Genomic DNA, 16,279 nt, shown 5'->3' with positions numbered 1-16,279 from the left:
CCGGCTATGCAGGCTAGACAAAGGGACTCCGGGTAGCAGCTAGTGGGTATCTCGCCACTTCCTGCATTAACAGGTTACCCAGAACCTAAGGTATGTCCAGGTGCATGGAACTGTCTGTGCCTTTTGTCTCTCAGCTGCGAAGACAGACACAATTGTCGTCCTGCTTCGTGGAGACTAAGAACAAAGGCCAGGCTATGTACCATCCCAGGTGGCTTCCGGTAACCAGCGTTTTCCCTCCCTTCCGGCCTCTCCCTCCCTTTTGGACCTACTGAGGCTCTGCCATGGACTCTCCAGCAAAGACACTTCACTTTCACACTGATCACACCGGCTCCACGCTGCTGCGGAGCTGGTGGCTGCTCGTTCCTGTGTGTGGAATGTGGGTGAGAGAAGATGGAAGGATGCAGAGTGTGGAAACAGAAACCCCTACAATAAGAAAGAAGCTCGTGTGAGAAGACAGGGTTCTGACACCATTTCCAACACGACTGTGCTTTTGCTCCAAAGACAATCCCAGGGTCCATTCAGAGATGATCGTCCTCTAAGAGACTGTCTACTTTCCTAAGCTGTTTTTCCCTGAGGGTGTGTGTGTGTGTGTGTGTGTGTGTGTGTGTGTGTGTGTGCGCGCGCGCGCGCGCACGTGCACATGTGTGTAGTGCTCTTGGAGGCCAGAAGACGATGTTGGTTCCCTTGGAGGCGGAGTTAGAGGAGGTTGCGAGCCACCTGATGTGGGTGGGAGCTAGGAGCTGAACTTGGGTTTGCAGCAAAGGACAGCAAGTGTTTTAGCTGCTGAGCCATCTCTCCAGAGCTTTCAACAAGTTTTTACTGGCACTAAGGAAGGGAACTGGGATATAAGCCACTATAAATATGTCCATAAAGCATGCAAACCAGGGTCCTGAAATTGGGACGGTGTCACGGAGAAGTCACGTGGGCACACAGCCCCTCTTCAAGGGGGATGACAATGACCAGGTCGCAGGGCTCTGGTAGGAATGGTCCATAGATTTATTATTTTATTAAAACGAAACAGCAGGACACCCAGTGCAATGACATGGGATTCCCTGTCAAGTGGGCTGAAGAGAGGCAAGACTGGGGAAGCTGGAGAGCAGGGAGGGGAGAGAGATCAGGTGACCAGGTAAGGGCCCCTGGAAAGGCCAGAGGACAGATGGCACCTCTTTCTAAGGTGACAGATTGCATCCAGAAGCTGAAGGTGGTCTGGCTGCAAGCTCAGGTTCACAAGAGAGATTTCTCATTCTTTCCCCAAAGAGATGATCTCCGAGAAGCTTAAGTGGAGAATGTGGACTGTCACATCCAGCCTCAGAGGTCACAGACACATAACTCCTGACAGTTGCTGGCCAAGGACAGCAATAGGAGAGAAGGCCTCACTCACCCTGTCTCCTGATTTGCATATCCAAGGCTGTGTTTCTGAGGCCTGAGCTTGGCCCTGGCTTTCTTTCCCAGTCCTCCTTCCCTGCCTGCCTCCTCCTCTCCATGCTCAGCCTCTTCCTTCTAATCTTAGTCAAAGCTAAGCACAGATCCAACAAGTGCCTGCTACTAGCGGGGTCTCCTCAGGAAAGAGATGCACTTTCTCTGAGCACTTAACTTCCTTACAGGTCACAGAAGAAATACCAGTGTAGCCAGGGCTTCACAGAGAAACATAGAGAAACCCTGTCTTGAGAAAACAAACACAAACAAACAAACAAACACAATGAATGGATCTATGGAAGGCCTCCGAAGGCCTGGACCACAGCACTTCTAAGCTTCTGGCACGACACCTGTTAACTTCATGTAGTAAGAAAAACAGACAGCTACAGGAGTGGTGTGTTAAAATTCAGCTTTAGACAGTTTAGATTCAAAGATTTATTACAAAGATGCTTCTAGAAGTAAAGTGTCCTACACTTTTCGTTATAACAACTGACAGGTCAATGTGTTAAAATGCAGGGAATGAGAGAGCAGTGAACTCACGAGTTTTGAACTCACAATTTTCCCCCTATATTTTAGTCACAAAGTCCACATGTAAGTCTAAGTTCCCTTGATTTTTTTTAATTAAAGATCACCCTAGCTAATAGATTACTCTGATTATTGAAATGCATGCAGTTTCTTTTACTAAGAAGTGTCAAGGCCAGGTGTGGCAGCGCCTCCCTGCAATTTTAGATCTCAGAACGGGGGAAGAAGGAAGATCAAGAGTCCAGGACCAGGTAGGGCTCAGTGGGTAAAGGCACTGGCCGCAAGTCTGCCGGCCTGAGTTCAATTCCAGGTTCTACATGTAGGAGAGAACAGCCTTCCCTCAAGCTGTCTCTGATTTCTACATGTGCAGGGTGGCACTCACACACAGGTACACATGTACACACACACACATGCTGGCATGCACACACACACATCCAACACGTATATAAAATGTTAAGAAAAAGAATTCAGAACAAACGTGTGCTTAATTTAGTTCGGTTGTCATTAATCATCATATAATCTGGGTGGGGTAGAGAAAAAAACCAGGTAAGTGGGGTTCACCTCTCTTGGCTGAAGTGTAAACAGAGATCATATCCTTAAAGCTGTGTTTGACCTTCAGCCAAACAAACACTTGCCCAGCGAGTATCAAAATAACGAGACTGGGGAAGCAAGTGTGTTTCGGTTTACATTTCCCAGGCTGGCGTCACTCCAAGGACTATTCACCTGGCTCTGCTCCTTGCTCCCAAATCAATAGATTCGATTTCACCCCAATGGAAGTTTCTTATCACAGTCTGCAGTGGCTGAGAATTATTGCAGCTTCAAACAAACCGGCCACATAGGACAGACGCAAAGAAACATAAAACAACTCAAAGCTGTCTTCAAAAGCTCTGTGGTCACCAAGCCCACCAGGAAACGGCCCAGTGTTGCAAAGAGAAAGGAGCAAAACCAAGTCAAGATCCCAGTGGAAGATTAATCTAACAAAGGCTTTGAAGTTGGTCAGCTGCTCCGCAAATTTACTATGACATTACATTAACTCAGCTCGCTGTAGAACAGGGTTAGCCCTCCTTCCACAGTGAGAAACACATGCACACACAGACGATCACTAAGACATATCTGCATGTAATACCATTGGGAAACCAGGCTCCTGCCTACCTGGGAAACTGTTGTCCTTATTTCTCCCATTTGAGTCAGCTTGAGTCTCTCTTCCCACATGCTGGCACCCTCGTGCTCTAGCGTGAAGGGGTCTTGTTCCTGTGAACTGTGCCTCTGACTCATCAAAAACAGATCTGCTGAATGGATCCCACTGCTCAGAAACAAGCAATCTCGTGCTCACAGACAAGATGTATAAATAACCTAAGGCAAAACTGAAATGCCATCTAAAGCAAACTAGAGATTGGGGCAATGGCGGGTCACTGTAGAAAGTGACCGGGCTGTCCTCAGCGATCAGCAGAACACACACCAGAAGGGCAGGGGTGGAAGAGGAAGGAAGCCAGGAAAGCAGGCTAACAGCTTCCAGAACCCCTGTGCCAGCACGAGGGAGGGCTGAAAGTCTCAAGTTTCTGCAATCTAACTATACAGTATGTGAATGTGTGTGTGTGTGCATGTGTGTGAGTGTGTGTATGAGAAAGTATGTGGGTAAGAGAGAGAGGGTGTGTGAGAGTCTGTGCATATGAGAGCGTGTGTGAGTGTACATGAGAAAAAGAGAGAGAGTGTGTGTGTGTGAGAGAGAGAGAGAGAGAGAGAGAGAGAGAGTGTGTGTGTGTGTGTGTGTGTGTGTGTGTGTGTGTAGCTGAGATTGATTTGAGATCCTGTCTCTCACCAGGTCTCTTCCTGGTCACCAGTGTCAGAGGGACTCTGGTGTGAGAAGCAGCGGTGAGGAATGGCGGAGAGAAGGAATGGTTGAGTACTGTAGGCCGGCAGAGCTGCGGAACCATTGCACAGAGGGAAGACAGGGAGAATACAGAAGGAAGGAAGGAAGGGAGACGTGACATAGGAGTGAGTTGTGTAGAACAATGAAGTTGTTGGTTCAAAGCTACTTCCCTGCAAAGCCTACACCTGACAAAATTGTGAAGTGCCTGTGTCACACAGAGCCATTTACCTTAATGTCACACAGAGAGCCATTCACTTTAGCATAATCCCTGCTCCTTCTTCCTCCCTCCCTCCCTCTGTCTGTCTCTGCGCCCCACCTCCAACTCAGAGCTCTTCAGTCACTCACACACCGGTGTTGGTGAATTACAGCAGTTCCTCCGCAGTATCTACCCGAGAACCCAGGCCAGGGAAGGGGGACAATGGGTAGCAACCTTAAAGGTTCCTTTTACAAATGTACTGCCACACGAATTCACATCAGCTGTGCATATTAATGGTTTTGCTGAAGCATGCCCACACATGTATAGGCTGCACGTTGGCTGGACCCATCTCTCCCCCTTCCCACCCTTCCTCAACCTCTGATCTGCATGGTTCCCTTACTGTCCCTAGTTGCTCCTCTACTACTTTCATCTGTTTTTGCCATTAATTATCATTCCGATTTCCACACATGATGGATGAAAGAAAACCTGCATTCCCTGTCTTTCTGTATCTGGTTTACCACAACGACCTACACCTCGACTCATTCTCCTGCAAATAACAAAGACTTCATTCATCTCTACACTAAATCTCATTCTGCTGTGTCTACGAACCATGTTTCCTTTATCCATTCTTCTGCCGACTCCCTTGGTGATTTTGAGCAGGTCCACCATAAGAATAAGTGGGTGGGTCTCTATTGTATCCTGACATCGTTGCTTGCAAACACACCCAGCTGTGTACATACCGCTGGGTCACATGCCAGGGGTGCTTTCATGCTTCCTTATAACGTCTGGGAGATTCTTCAAAGCAGGCGCTAAGCGGCCAGCTAGCTGCATGGTAGACAGACAAACAAAATCTAAACTCCTATGGAAGAAACTCTGCAAGGCACGTTGGCTACAGCCGAGGCAGCAAGCTGCCTGCTTTGTACAGAGAGTGTGGCAGAAAAACTGAGTGGGGAAAGCCAGGCCAAAACAAACATCTGAAAAGGCACGGGAGAGAAAGGCTGGAAGGCTTTGGGAGGCAAATGGCACATGCTCAGGCCAGCCTGCAGAGAAAGACCACAAGCCCTTTCCTCTGTGGGTTTCATGTTACAGACATAGCTTGCACCAGAGAAGCCTGTTAAGGGAATATGGGAGCAGGTGTTAGACGCCTCCTGGCCCAGCGTTTTGGGGGTTTCTCTCAGCTCATCAGTCCATTCTCATTTTTGATAGTGTTTTCCTTTTATTTATTTTTGTGTGCATCGGCGCTTTGCCTGCACATGTTCGTGTGAGGGTGTCAGATCTTGGAGTTACAGACAGCTGCGAGCTGCTGTGTGGGTGCTGGGAATTGAACCTGGGACATCAGGAAGAGCAGTCAGTGCCCTTAACTGCTGAGTCATCTCTCCAAGCCCTGCTTTCCTTTTATGAATGAACTGTTTCTGTTTCTGATCGGGTGTCAGTGGTCCAGCTCTTTGCATAGGACACAAGAACCTAACTGCTCAGTGGGAACTCGGATCTGCTCATACAGCAAATGTCCTGGAGACAGGCAGAGCCCAGAGATGTAGAGAACACACACCATTGAGCTGCCTGGGACTCTTCTGCTTTGCCTCCAGCTCTCTCTATGCTGTGGAAATGCCTGGCCTTTGGCCTCCAAGCTGACCTGAGCCTCCAGCTCAGGGTGATACCCACCACAGCTAGGAGGATAGTCTATCCAAATCCCTGATGTATATACAGCTTCCAACAGACGTGGTGGGACCCCTGGTCTCTTTGGAGTGGCCCCTCTCTGTACAACCGCCCTGGAGAGAATACTCAGCATTCAGTTTCCAGCACCCAGAACCCACATAGACTCAGAACCATCTGTAACTACAGTTTCATAGGATCGGATGCCCTCTCCTGGCCTCTGTGAGCACTGCATGCATGGGGTGCACATGAAAACACTCATACACTCATAAATGGAAAATTTAAAACTACCTTCTCCTAAGATTACCTTCTGCAAAGTAGAAGTAGAATTGCCAAAGTAATAAAACAGCACAGAAGCGTGGATGAAAACTAAGAGAAACAGTAGGAGGATGAACATGGTGGGCCTCAAGAAGTCGAGGTCAAAAGGAACTTTCAGAAAAGTACAACACGCACATACTCAGAAATATTATAAACCAAGACTGAGGACGATAACACGTGGAAATTATAAAAACAGACCAAACTGAGTTTTCAGAACTGGAAAAATAATTATATGCTTGGTTAATCTCCTTAAAGGAGATTAAACACAGCAGGAGAAACCATGAACTGGAACAAAGCAGAAGAAAAATAAATGAAATATATAAAAATCGGTATGTGGTATAAGAAGGCCAAGAGAGATGGAGAAAATGGGAGATACACACACACACACACACACACATGCACACACATACACACATACATACATGCACACACATACATACATACATACACATACACATACATACACAAACACACGTGCATGCATACACACATACATACACGCACACGCATACATACATACACATACATACACAAACACACGTGCATGCATACACACATGCATACATGCACACACATACACACATACACACACATGTGTGTATGCACACACATACACTCACAGCAGTGGCAGCAGTGGCAGCAGGGGTGGGACAGCATACAGAGAATTTATAAAACACAGCAAGCGGGGGAGGGCACGGGAGGAGGGGAGGGAATGGGAGAGGGACCTAGAACTGACTTGTGTAGCAACCTCGTTTCTTATCTAAATTTAAACTGGAAAATAAAAATAAAAATAAAAAAAACACAGCAAGGATTAAAGAAACTATACTATGCCCAGATGGGAATTTTTCTTTTTTTTAAACAAGAAGCAAGAAGACCACCAATCTTAATTATAGGGAAAAAAAAGTCAATGTCAAAGAAAAATACCTTAAAAGCAGGTAGAGAAAACATGACAAAGAGACAACAAAGTGACAAGCTCTGGGGGACAGTCTGCTTTTCAAGAGAAAAAAAATCGACTTAGAAGACAATGGACAGGGTCTAACCCACACTTAAAAGAGTCTGCAGACATGCAAACTAAGACTGTCCCACTAGCAAGTTCCCAGGGAGGAACAACAGAAGATGGTTCTAGAATAAAGACCAAAGACAGAAAGAACAGTAACGTGCGGTAAATATACGGAATGCTTCTAAGAGCAGCAGTGACGGCTGCCAAGGTTGCTCAGCTCTGAGAGTCCTGGCTGCTCTTACAGAGGACCTGGCATTTGGATCTCAGCACCCACATGGTAGCTCATAACCATCCTTAACTCTAGGCCCAGGGGACCCAGTGCCCTCTCTGACCTTGTGAGTACCAGGCACACATATGATGCACATACATGCATGCAGACAAAACACCCATATGCATAAAATAATTCTAAAAATAATTTTTAAAATAACAATAATTGTATACTCTGGAGTTAAAAGTATACTAAGAAATTGAAATGTGTTATAACAATTTGAGGGCTGGGGGGAAAGGAGTTAGAGTATTCTAGGATATTTATTATATGAAAAATGATTAAAAGAAGAAAAGATCAGAGTGCCTATTAAGACAGCCACAGTGGTCCAGACTCATCATCCCAACAATCGGGGCTGAGCAAGATGTTCTTAAGTTCAAACCCCAAGAAAACGTTACAGATGGGGCCATTGGGATGGCTTGGTGGGGAAAAGCACTGGTCATACGGGCCAGCGACCAGGTTCAGTCTCCAGATGCCCCATGCTGGGAGGAGAGCTGTAGCCCCATGGTTGTCTTCTGACCTCCACACATGCATTGTGGCCTGTGTTCTCCACCCCAACCCCATACACACGCGCACACGCACACACACACACACACACACAGACACATGCACGCATGCACAAACACACGCACACACACAAACACACACACACACATGCACGCACAAACATGCACGCACGCACAAACACACACGCACACACACATGCACGCATGCACGCTCAAACACACATGCAAACACATGCATGCACGCACAAACACACACATGAACACACACATGCATGCATGCACAAACACACACACACACACACTCACACACGATGATAATAAAATTTGGGGAAATTTTATTAAAGTTAAAAAACAAAGCTGGGCAGTGGTGGCACACACCTTTAATCCCAGCACTGGGGAGGCAGAGGCAGGCGGATCTCTATGAGTTCAAGAGTAGCCTGGTCTACAGAGTGAGTTCCAGGACAGCCAGGACTACTCGGAGAAACCCTGTCTCAAAAACAAAACACACACACACACACAGACACATGCACGCACGCACGCGCGCGCACACACACACACACACACACACACACACACACCTGACAATATACATTGTTAAGCCAAAAGTTCTTTTGTAATTTCCCTTTGTTTCTTCACTAACAGAATGCTGGAGTACATCAAAAGCTTTTACCTAAAAGAGCCTTCAGCAAACATAACATTAAAAAAGAATGGCTCCCACATCCCTCTTCAAGGCAGGGAAGGTAAGGAAAAAGAACATAGAGTAGGTAGAAAACTCCAGAAAGCATAAGCTGAGTCACTTGTGCACGGACTAAACAAGCCTCTTGGGGGCCAGGGCTGGGAGAAGGAACAGTGCATGCTGCTGACCAGAGATGAGCTCAACATACAAGATGATAAAAGTCAAAGCAAAAGTTCGGAGTTTGCTGTTGACTCCTGTAATCCCAGGGGTCTGGAGGCTGACAGAGAAGGATCGCCATGAGTTCAAAGTCAGCCTGGGCTACACAGTGACTACCACACCAGGCCAGCCAGAGTTACATTGCAAAATCTCAAAATATTAAATTAAAAATTTAAACAATTTTTTCAGTGGTTAAGGAAACTGGCTCCTCTCCTGGTTCAATTCCTAGCACCCACATGGCTGCTCACAACTGTTTGTAACTACAAGATCTGACACCCTCACATAGACATACGTGCAGGCAAAGCACCAATGCCCGCAAAACAAAAATTAATAAAAAAAATGGCTCAGAGGGTTATGCAACCCACTTGAACCAACTCCCAGAGCCCAAAGTGAAAGGAATTCGTAACAACAACGCTCCAGACACTTATGCACACACACACATTCATTCTCTATGTACACAATAATAAATTTTAGGAAAGTAAATTTTCAAAAGAGAATGTATCACCATTAACCAAAGAAACCCTTGTAACTGTGGTAATGAAAAGTTAAGCAAGTCAGGAGACACGGGTGAGTTCTTCAGAAAGAGTAAAGAACTGAACTTTTCTGGGGACATGTCGCAGTTATGACTATATAAACTCGTCTACTAAGACCGCCTCAAAGTGCAAACATAAAAAGTTGATGAAGAATGGTCAAAATGTAACTACGATGGGTACTCAAAAAACTCTCTGTAATTGCTGAATTCAGCTTTATTCTATTTATTTATTTTGGTTTTTTGAGACAGGCTTTCTCTGAGTAGCCCTACCTGTCTGGAACTCACTCTATAGACTAGGCTGGCCTCGACTCACAGAGACCTACCTGCCTGCCTTTGCCGTCCAAGTGCTGGCATTAAAGGTGTGCACCACCATGCTGGGCCAGAATTCAGTTTTAAACCGGGTTGAGTTGAAAAACGCTTGATTACTGAAGACACTAGACATGACCAAATGAGGGACAAGGAATTGTGGTAGCGTGATCTTCTCAACCATGGCATATTATTGCAGAGACCATTGTCACCAGCAGCGGGAGGGCATCACATGGGACCAGTTAAGTACTGGGATCACATTACATACCACTACCTTCTTAAAATACTTGAAACTTGAGATTTTACAAGATAACAATGGAAAATAAAAAAATTATTTCGAATGAGCTGCTGATAAAAATATAGCTACTGAATGCAGGTATGTACAGTCACCTCGCCATTCCTAGTTGCCTGAAAATTACAAAAATTGAAAAAAATAAAACTTTCAGTGTTATCAGATGCTGTGATTGTGTGTATATGAACCACAAATAGATTGTTCAGAAAAACTGCCATTCATTCAAGCTGACTGCTTTTGGATATAAGGTCATAGGCCTACTAAGTATTTCTAGGTCCCAGTCCAAAACAAATGACAAAATGAATTTTTTGATATCCAACAGAATTAAAGCATTGCCCACCTATGAATAAATCAAATAAGGTATTAAAACTTCTACACAGAAAACTATGTTTTATTCACAGAAAAGTGTGTGTATCCAGACCAGAGGTCAAGCTCAGGTGTTTTTCTAGATTGCTTTCCTAATGTAGTTTTTTGAGACAGGGTCTCTCACGGAACTTGAGGCTCACCTATTGACTAGACTGGCTGTCAGGTTGGTCTCAGGGATCCTTCTCAGTCCTGGGATTAAAGAGGAGTAGTATTTTCAAGATCTTTTCATAGTTACAAGGGGTCCAAACTAGGTCCTGGTACTTGCACAGCAAGCAATTACCCACTGAGCCCTCTCCAAGGTACTCAGAGAAATCTTAGTGAACCTAAATAAATACAGAATACCAATTTCATAGTTTGGAAGACTTGGTGTAGATGCAATAGAAACTTCTTCAAAATCCCAACAGTTTCAGCCTTTGTTGCTGGTATTGTTTTCTTGTGTAAAACTTAAGAAAATTATTCTAAAATATTATTTGTGAAAGCCAAAGAAATCCCTAAAGAACAAACAACAAGATATAAGATGTGTTCTACTTGACCTATTGAATATAAGTTCTTATGGAAGTACAGTGTGGTTGATAGAAAATTTACTGACAGGGAACCAACAAGGCCCCAGAGAGACCACACACATTTGGGCTCTTGTATTATAATAAAAACAGACCCACTGGGCAGTAAGGACACAATGGAGTTTCTGCAGAATTATGCCAGATTAAATATGTTCATACCCTCTGTGCCCCAAAAAATTCTTAAGTAAAACTTGGTTCCCACATTACACGATAAGCAAAAATTAAATTCCAGTGCGCATTAGACATAAACTTGGAAGTTAAAACTGTGAAGTTTCTGGAGATAATAGAGATGATTACCTTTATATCTTCTAGAAGGAAAAGACTAAGTTTCCAACACTAAAGCCCCCATGGGCGGGGGAGGATTTGGAAAATGAATTCTCCCACACTAATGGACTCATCTCTAGAAGATTTGAAAACCCAGTGGGCCACTGGTACCATGGAACTGTGATAAGCTGTAGAGCCAGCATCCATAAAACCAGTGAGTCACCAAGGTTTCACCAGCCATGCAACAGATAAGCAAATCAATTATAGAAATCCATAAATGATTTTTTACACATTACCAAAAGCCACAAGCAACAGGATTTACAAACATCACCAAGTAACACCGGGAAGAATCCATGGTTCCATTTCATCCCTTGCTCAAAAAAAAAAAAGCAAACATGAAAACATTAGAGAACCAAATACCGTGGTTTAGGGGTATGTTCCTTGTTGGAAAACAGAAGAAAAGCAAAGTCATGTTTAGCAAAAAGTGTGAGGTAGCTTTTAGTGCTATACGAGAGGGAGAGCAGAGTGTGGTAATGGACGCCTCTTTGTCCTGGCATCGTTTGCAAAGTGTTCACTTCTCATATCCTGCACATCATTTTCTTTTCCTTTCTTTCTACTGAAAAATTTTCCGTTAAAAGTGCTTCACAAGCCAGGCAGTGGTGGTGCACGCCTTTAGTCTTAGCACTCGGGAGACAGAGACAGGTGGATTTCTGGGAGTTCAAGGCTGGCCTGGTCCACAGGGCAACCAGGACAACCAGGGATACACAGAGAAAACCTGTCTTGAAAACCCAAAAGAAAACAAAGTGCTAAAATAAATAATTCAAATTCATGTCCAAGGGAAATCTTCATCAATAACTACGCATAGTATCTGCAATGGAGAATAGCTTGCTTTTTTCTTTTAAATTGGCAAATGTCCCCACTTTAGCCCATTACTTTTTAAAAGACTTATTTATTTATGTATGGAATGATCTGTCTTCCTGTACGTAAGCAGGACAGAAGAGGACATCTGAACCACCATGTAGCTGCTGGGAATTGAACTCAGGGCCTCTGGAAAAACAGCCAGGACTCTTAACCGCTGAGCCATCCCTCTAGCCCAAGACCATTATTATTTTTTCCATAGCCTTCTGCATTTTTTGTTTTGTTTCCTGTTTTTAAAAGTCTGTGTAGCCTAAGCTGAACCTATGTAACCAAGGATGACTTCTGAACTATGTTTTAAAGACTTAAATTTTTAGTTTTGTTCACGTGTGTCTATGCTGAGTATATGCCACACATGTTTTGGTGCTAGGAGGCCAGGCCCATCAGATTCCCCCAGACCTCCTCCTGGAGTGACAGTCAGTTGTAAGCTGTATAATGTGGATTCTGGGATATGAACTCAGGTCTTCAGGAAAATCAGTACTTACTAGGCTCGTGTGTGTGTGTGTGTGTGTGTGTGTGTGTGTGTGCGCGCGCGCGCGCGCGCACGCGTGTGTACGTGTGTGGTGTCATGTGGAAGTCAGAGGACAATTTTCAGGAGACAGAGATCTTCTTCCCTCATGTGGGTCCCAGGAATCCAAGCCAGGCTCCAGGCTGGGCAGCAGGCAGCTCTGTCCACCGAGCCATCGGACAGCCTGACTCTGAACTCTTCGTCTCCCGGCCTGCTCTTCGGAAATGCCAGGTTATGGATGGAGTCCACCACCACAGGTGCCGGGGATCAAGCCCAGGGCTTTGTGCTCGCTAGGGAAGCACCTACCAACTGAGCTGCATCCCCAGCTGCAATTTCTGACCAGTTACCATGAGGACCACTGGTGGACCATTCCTGGCCAGCTCAAATTGGACAGGTTTCCCTACTGTCTCAATGCTCATTATATAAAAGCCCTAAGATCTTCCCGCAGCTGACAACGCAGGCTCTTTCCTGTCTTCACACACCCATTCTTTGCTTTCCTCAGGTCTGTCAGGGCCACTCACTCAGAATCCCCCCCCCCAACCACCCTAGGCCTGGAGGCCAAAACTAACTAACAGCACCTTCTCTCCTTATGGGGCCCGTACTGGCCATTTTCAGTCCGTCACCCACTCCCCCATTCCATCCCTGGTCGACCAGCCTCAAGGGACCACATACATCACTAGGCCTCCCTGACCAGCCAGCGTCCGTTGGCATCACTGAATTTTACAATGATAGAAGCTGGATGGCAGGGAGAGAGTAACCAGGGCATGCTCGCCCTTCTTGTGATCTATATTTCCGGCAGGAGGAGGCTTCCTCTGGGAGGGACTTCCTCCTCCCTGGCTCCAGCATCGATTTCCCTGGCCAAATCACTGATTTGTGTCTTTCAGGCCTCCCTTGCTTTGCTTTCTCCCTGACTCAGATAAGCAGCCCAGCCTCTGTGTTCATGACTGCTCAATAAGCCTTTCTCATTTGATGGAGGTTCGACTCTGCTTTTTGGCTGGGGCCTTGCACACTGGTAACTTTAAATGGGTTTGTGTGACTGTCTTATCACCTGACATCCACTAACCTGCAAGCATCGTGACATTGGTACCCCCAAAGTTGCCAATAAACACTTGCTAATGATTTAGCAATTTAATGAATGAGCTCACACTATTACATCAGAGATACAATACGACTACTTCAAAGATGTTCCTGCTACGTTTGAGAGTACCGGTTTATCAGACCAAACATTCTACCACCACTGGTTAGAAACAGCTTTTGTGGGCAGGAATATCTGTACTCTCCAAAATCATTTCAATTGTTCCAGAAACGGCCAAAGCAGTGAGTTCTCAACTTACAAAGATAGGATTCTACCTTCATAGACTAGGGCATCCATGACAGGCTCTTAGTGGACAGCATGGGTTAACCAGTGAGCCCCCAACTGGAATTCTAAGTATTAGAATACAACAAAGTTTAAGCAGAAGAGGAAGACAACCCGCACCACCTAATTTTTCACGCCCTAGTGCAAATGTCTGGGAAAGATGATTGCTGCTAGTGCATGAGGACACAGAAAGTCAGGGTCAACAGCAGAAGCGCGTTGTCTGCCTGGAGCTTACTCACATCTTGTCCCGTGTTTAAAGGAAGGTGACCTAGGCACACGCTAACATTCACACATTAAAACGTAAAGTTCCAGACCTTCTGCAAAACGACCCCGGAACATTCCGAGTCCAGTCCACTAGTCAGAACTTCCATAACAAGGTCTGAAACTCTACAGATTTTCTTTGACATGTTTTTTTTTAAGCTTGCACTAGCCCAATATTTCAAAGATAGGTGTGCTAGCATATGCTCTACCAGAGACATCTGGACTTTAATGTGTAGGGAACCAGCTTATATACACATAGCAGCTGTGTGCACGCTTCAACAAGAGCTGCCATGTCAGAGCAGTTCACCTACCACTCAGACGCTGGGAATCTGCAGTCTCAACTCCCAAGACGTCAGCCTCCTTCCTAGACAGCCATCTATTTCTTTCACTAACTTTTTAGTGATAATAGAATATTGACTAATATTGTAGTAACTAGCAGGGAAGGTCCGGTATCTCTAGCACAGTAGGAGTTCAGTATTATCTGTAACCTCCCACCATGCAAACCAGCTAGTTAATAAAACAAGGTATTTCTAATATGGAAATATCCGGGCTATGAGTGATTGCTAATTACCTTGATAACATCTTGTTGAAGGAGTTTAAGAAGTAACTAACTCGTGAAAATGTAGTTATATGGCCAGAACCAGACAACTTGTTTTGTTTTCTGACTTATCCCATGCAACAAAAGAATTCCATTTTCCTTATTCATCCTCATAGGTCACATGAATATAGGAAATGACCACATCAGCCTCTTAACAGATTGCTTCCCTGGTAACAAAAGGGTATTTGGCACCTGATTGTTGTGATTGCCCTTAAAGACAGCTGACTCCAAACCAAAGTCTTCCATCTCTCTTCTCAATACATTCAGCAATATGTTGGGGGGGGGGATGCAATACGACATTAGATCCTTCCTTGATAATGTTACATTCATTCACTCTTTGCTATTCTCATCTTAACCCACTTATGAGTCGCCCACGCAAAGACCCCATCTCTTGACAGGGTCAGGAAAGAGATAATTTCCCTCCTAGTCTGGAAAAAAAAAAATCACAACTCCAGACGCCTTCCAGGCATCCATGCTGCTCAGGCTGGCGGCCCAGCCCGGGGGACCAGGCGACGTCCCGAGTGTCCGCAGCCAGGGCCCGGGCGTAGCCTCCCTGCAGTGCCCCGTCCTTACCCGCCAATCCGCCGCCGCCGCCCCCGTCTCCCCCATGGCCCTTCCTCCGTTGCAGGATGAAGTAGGGGTTGGCCCGTTCGGTGATCCACAGCGCGTTGGCCAGCAGCACCTCCTCCGGATTCACCCACATGGTCCCGGTGGCCGTGGGCAGTCGCACAAAGGGGCCCGCACACTGGTGCGCACTCCCGGGCACACGCGCGCCCGGCCGGCCGTGGGTGCGGCGGCCGCGATGGCTTTCAGCAGGCGGCGGCCCGCGGCGCCCGGCCGGCGACAAAGACCCAGCGGGCGACCGGGAACGATGACGGTGATCGGGACCGAGCAAGCATCCTCCTCCTCCTCCTCCTCCTCCTCCTCCTCCTCGCGGCGCCGCACTCGCCAGGCGCGCAGCCTCGAAGCCCGCCCGGGCCCACGGCGGCGGCGCCAGCAAGCGGCGGGGCTCGGTCGCGGGGGGCGGCGGTGTTCAAGGGCGAGCTAGTGCGGGGACCCGAGCCCCCAGGCCGCCGTGGTCTCCAGCTGCCGAGCCCGAGATCACCGCTCGCGGACACCTGGCGTCGGGGCAGCGAGCTGGAAGGACGCTCCGGACACAGCGAATGAATGACAACAGCTCGGCTCGCTCGCCCCGAACCCGGGTGACCGCGGGTGTCTTCGTGCGAGCCCAGTGGGGACCCAGTGCGGAGCTCTGGGCCCCACGCCCATCCCAGCGCGGAGGACGCTGTCCGCCCGCGAGAGCCTGCGTGTAGCAGCGTGTGTGCTCAAGGCTGACGCTCAGCGGGACAGCGCCACCCCTGCCCCGGAAACGTGCGCTCCCAGGTTCCAGACCTGGCGCTGGAGATCCGAGTCCGAGGTGGACGCAGCCAATGGTTGGTAATGTTTTTGTTTCCTGCATCCCTGGACCAAGTCACGCGCTAAACTTGTCACCGCCGGTAGCCCCTCCCCCTCCATTCCATTGTAATTAAAGTGGCCCAGCTAAATGCATTACATCACTTCTTTCCTTGACCTACAGGGTGTGAGCTATAGCGAAGTTGGAAGCCGCCCAAAAGCTTAAACCAACTAATTCTCCTATGTTGGACACAAGCAGCTTTTTTGGGGGGTGGGGTGGGGGGCGACTA

The 16,279-nt window shown here is 46.8% G+C and overlaps 1 protein-coding gene across 2 annotated transcripts in view; it reads right to left on the bottom strand.

Moving 5' to 3' along the window:
- Positions 1-15,428, bottom strand: part of Tbc1d9 (TBC1 domain family member 9) — a 105,105-nt gene extending 89,677 nt beyond the window's left edge. Inside the window, exon 1 of one of the 2 annotated variants that reach the window (XM_040734857.1) lies at positions 15,171-15,428. In XM_040734857.1, coding sequence (XP_040590791.1) covers positions 15,171-15,300 — 130 coding nt within the window. In that variant the 5' untranslated portion in view covers positions 15,301-15,428. The remainder of the gene's footprint in view (positions 1-15,170) is intronic. The other variant, XM_040734856.1, reaches the window with a different exon arrangement.
- Between the last annotated feature and the right edge of the window lie 851 nt (positions 15,429-16,279).

Source organism: Mesocricetus auratus, unplaced genomic scaffold (genome assembly GCF_017639785.1).
Source record: "Mesocricetus auratus isolate SY011 unplaced genomic scaffold, BCM_Maur_2.0 Super-Scaffold_100041, whole genome shotgun sequence".
NCBI classification, from domain to species: Eukaryota; Metazoa; Chordata; class Mammalia; order Rodentia; family Cricetidae; genus Mesocricetus; species Mesocricetus auratus.
This window is presented reverse-complemented; position numbering and strand designations above follow the sequence as displayed.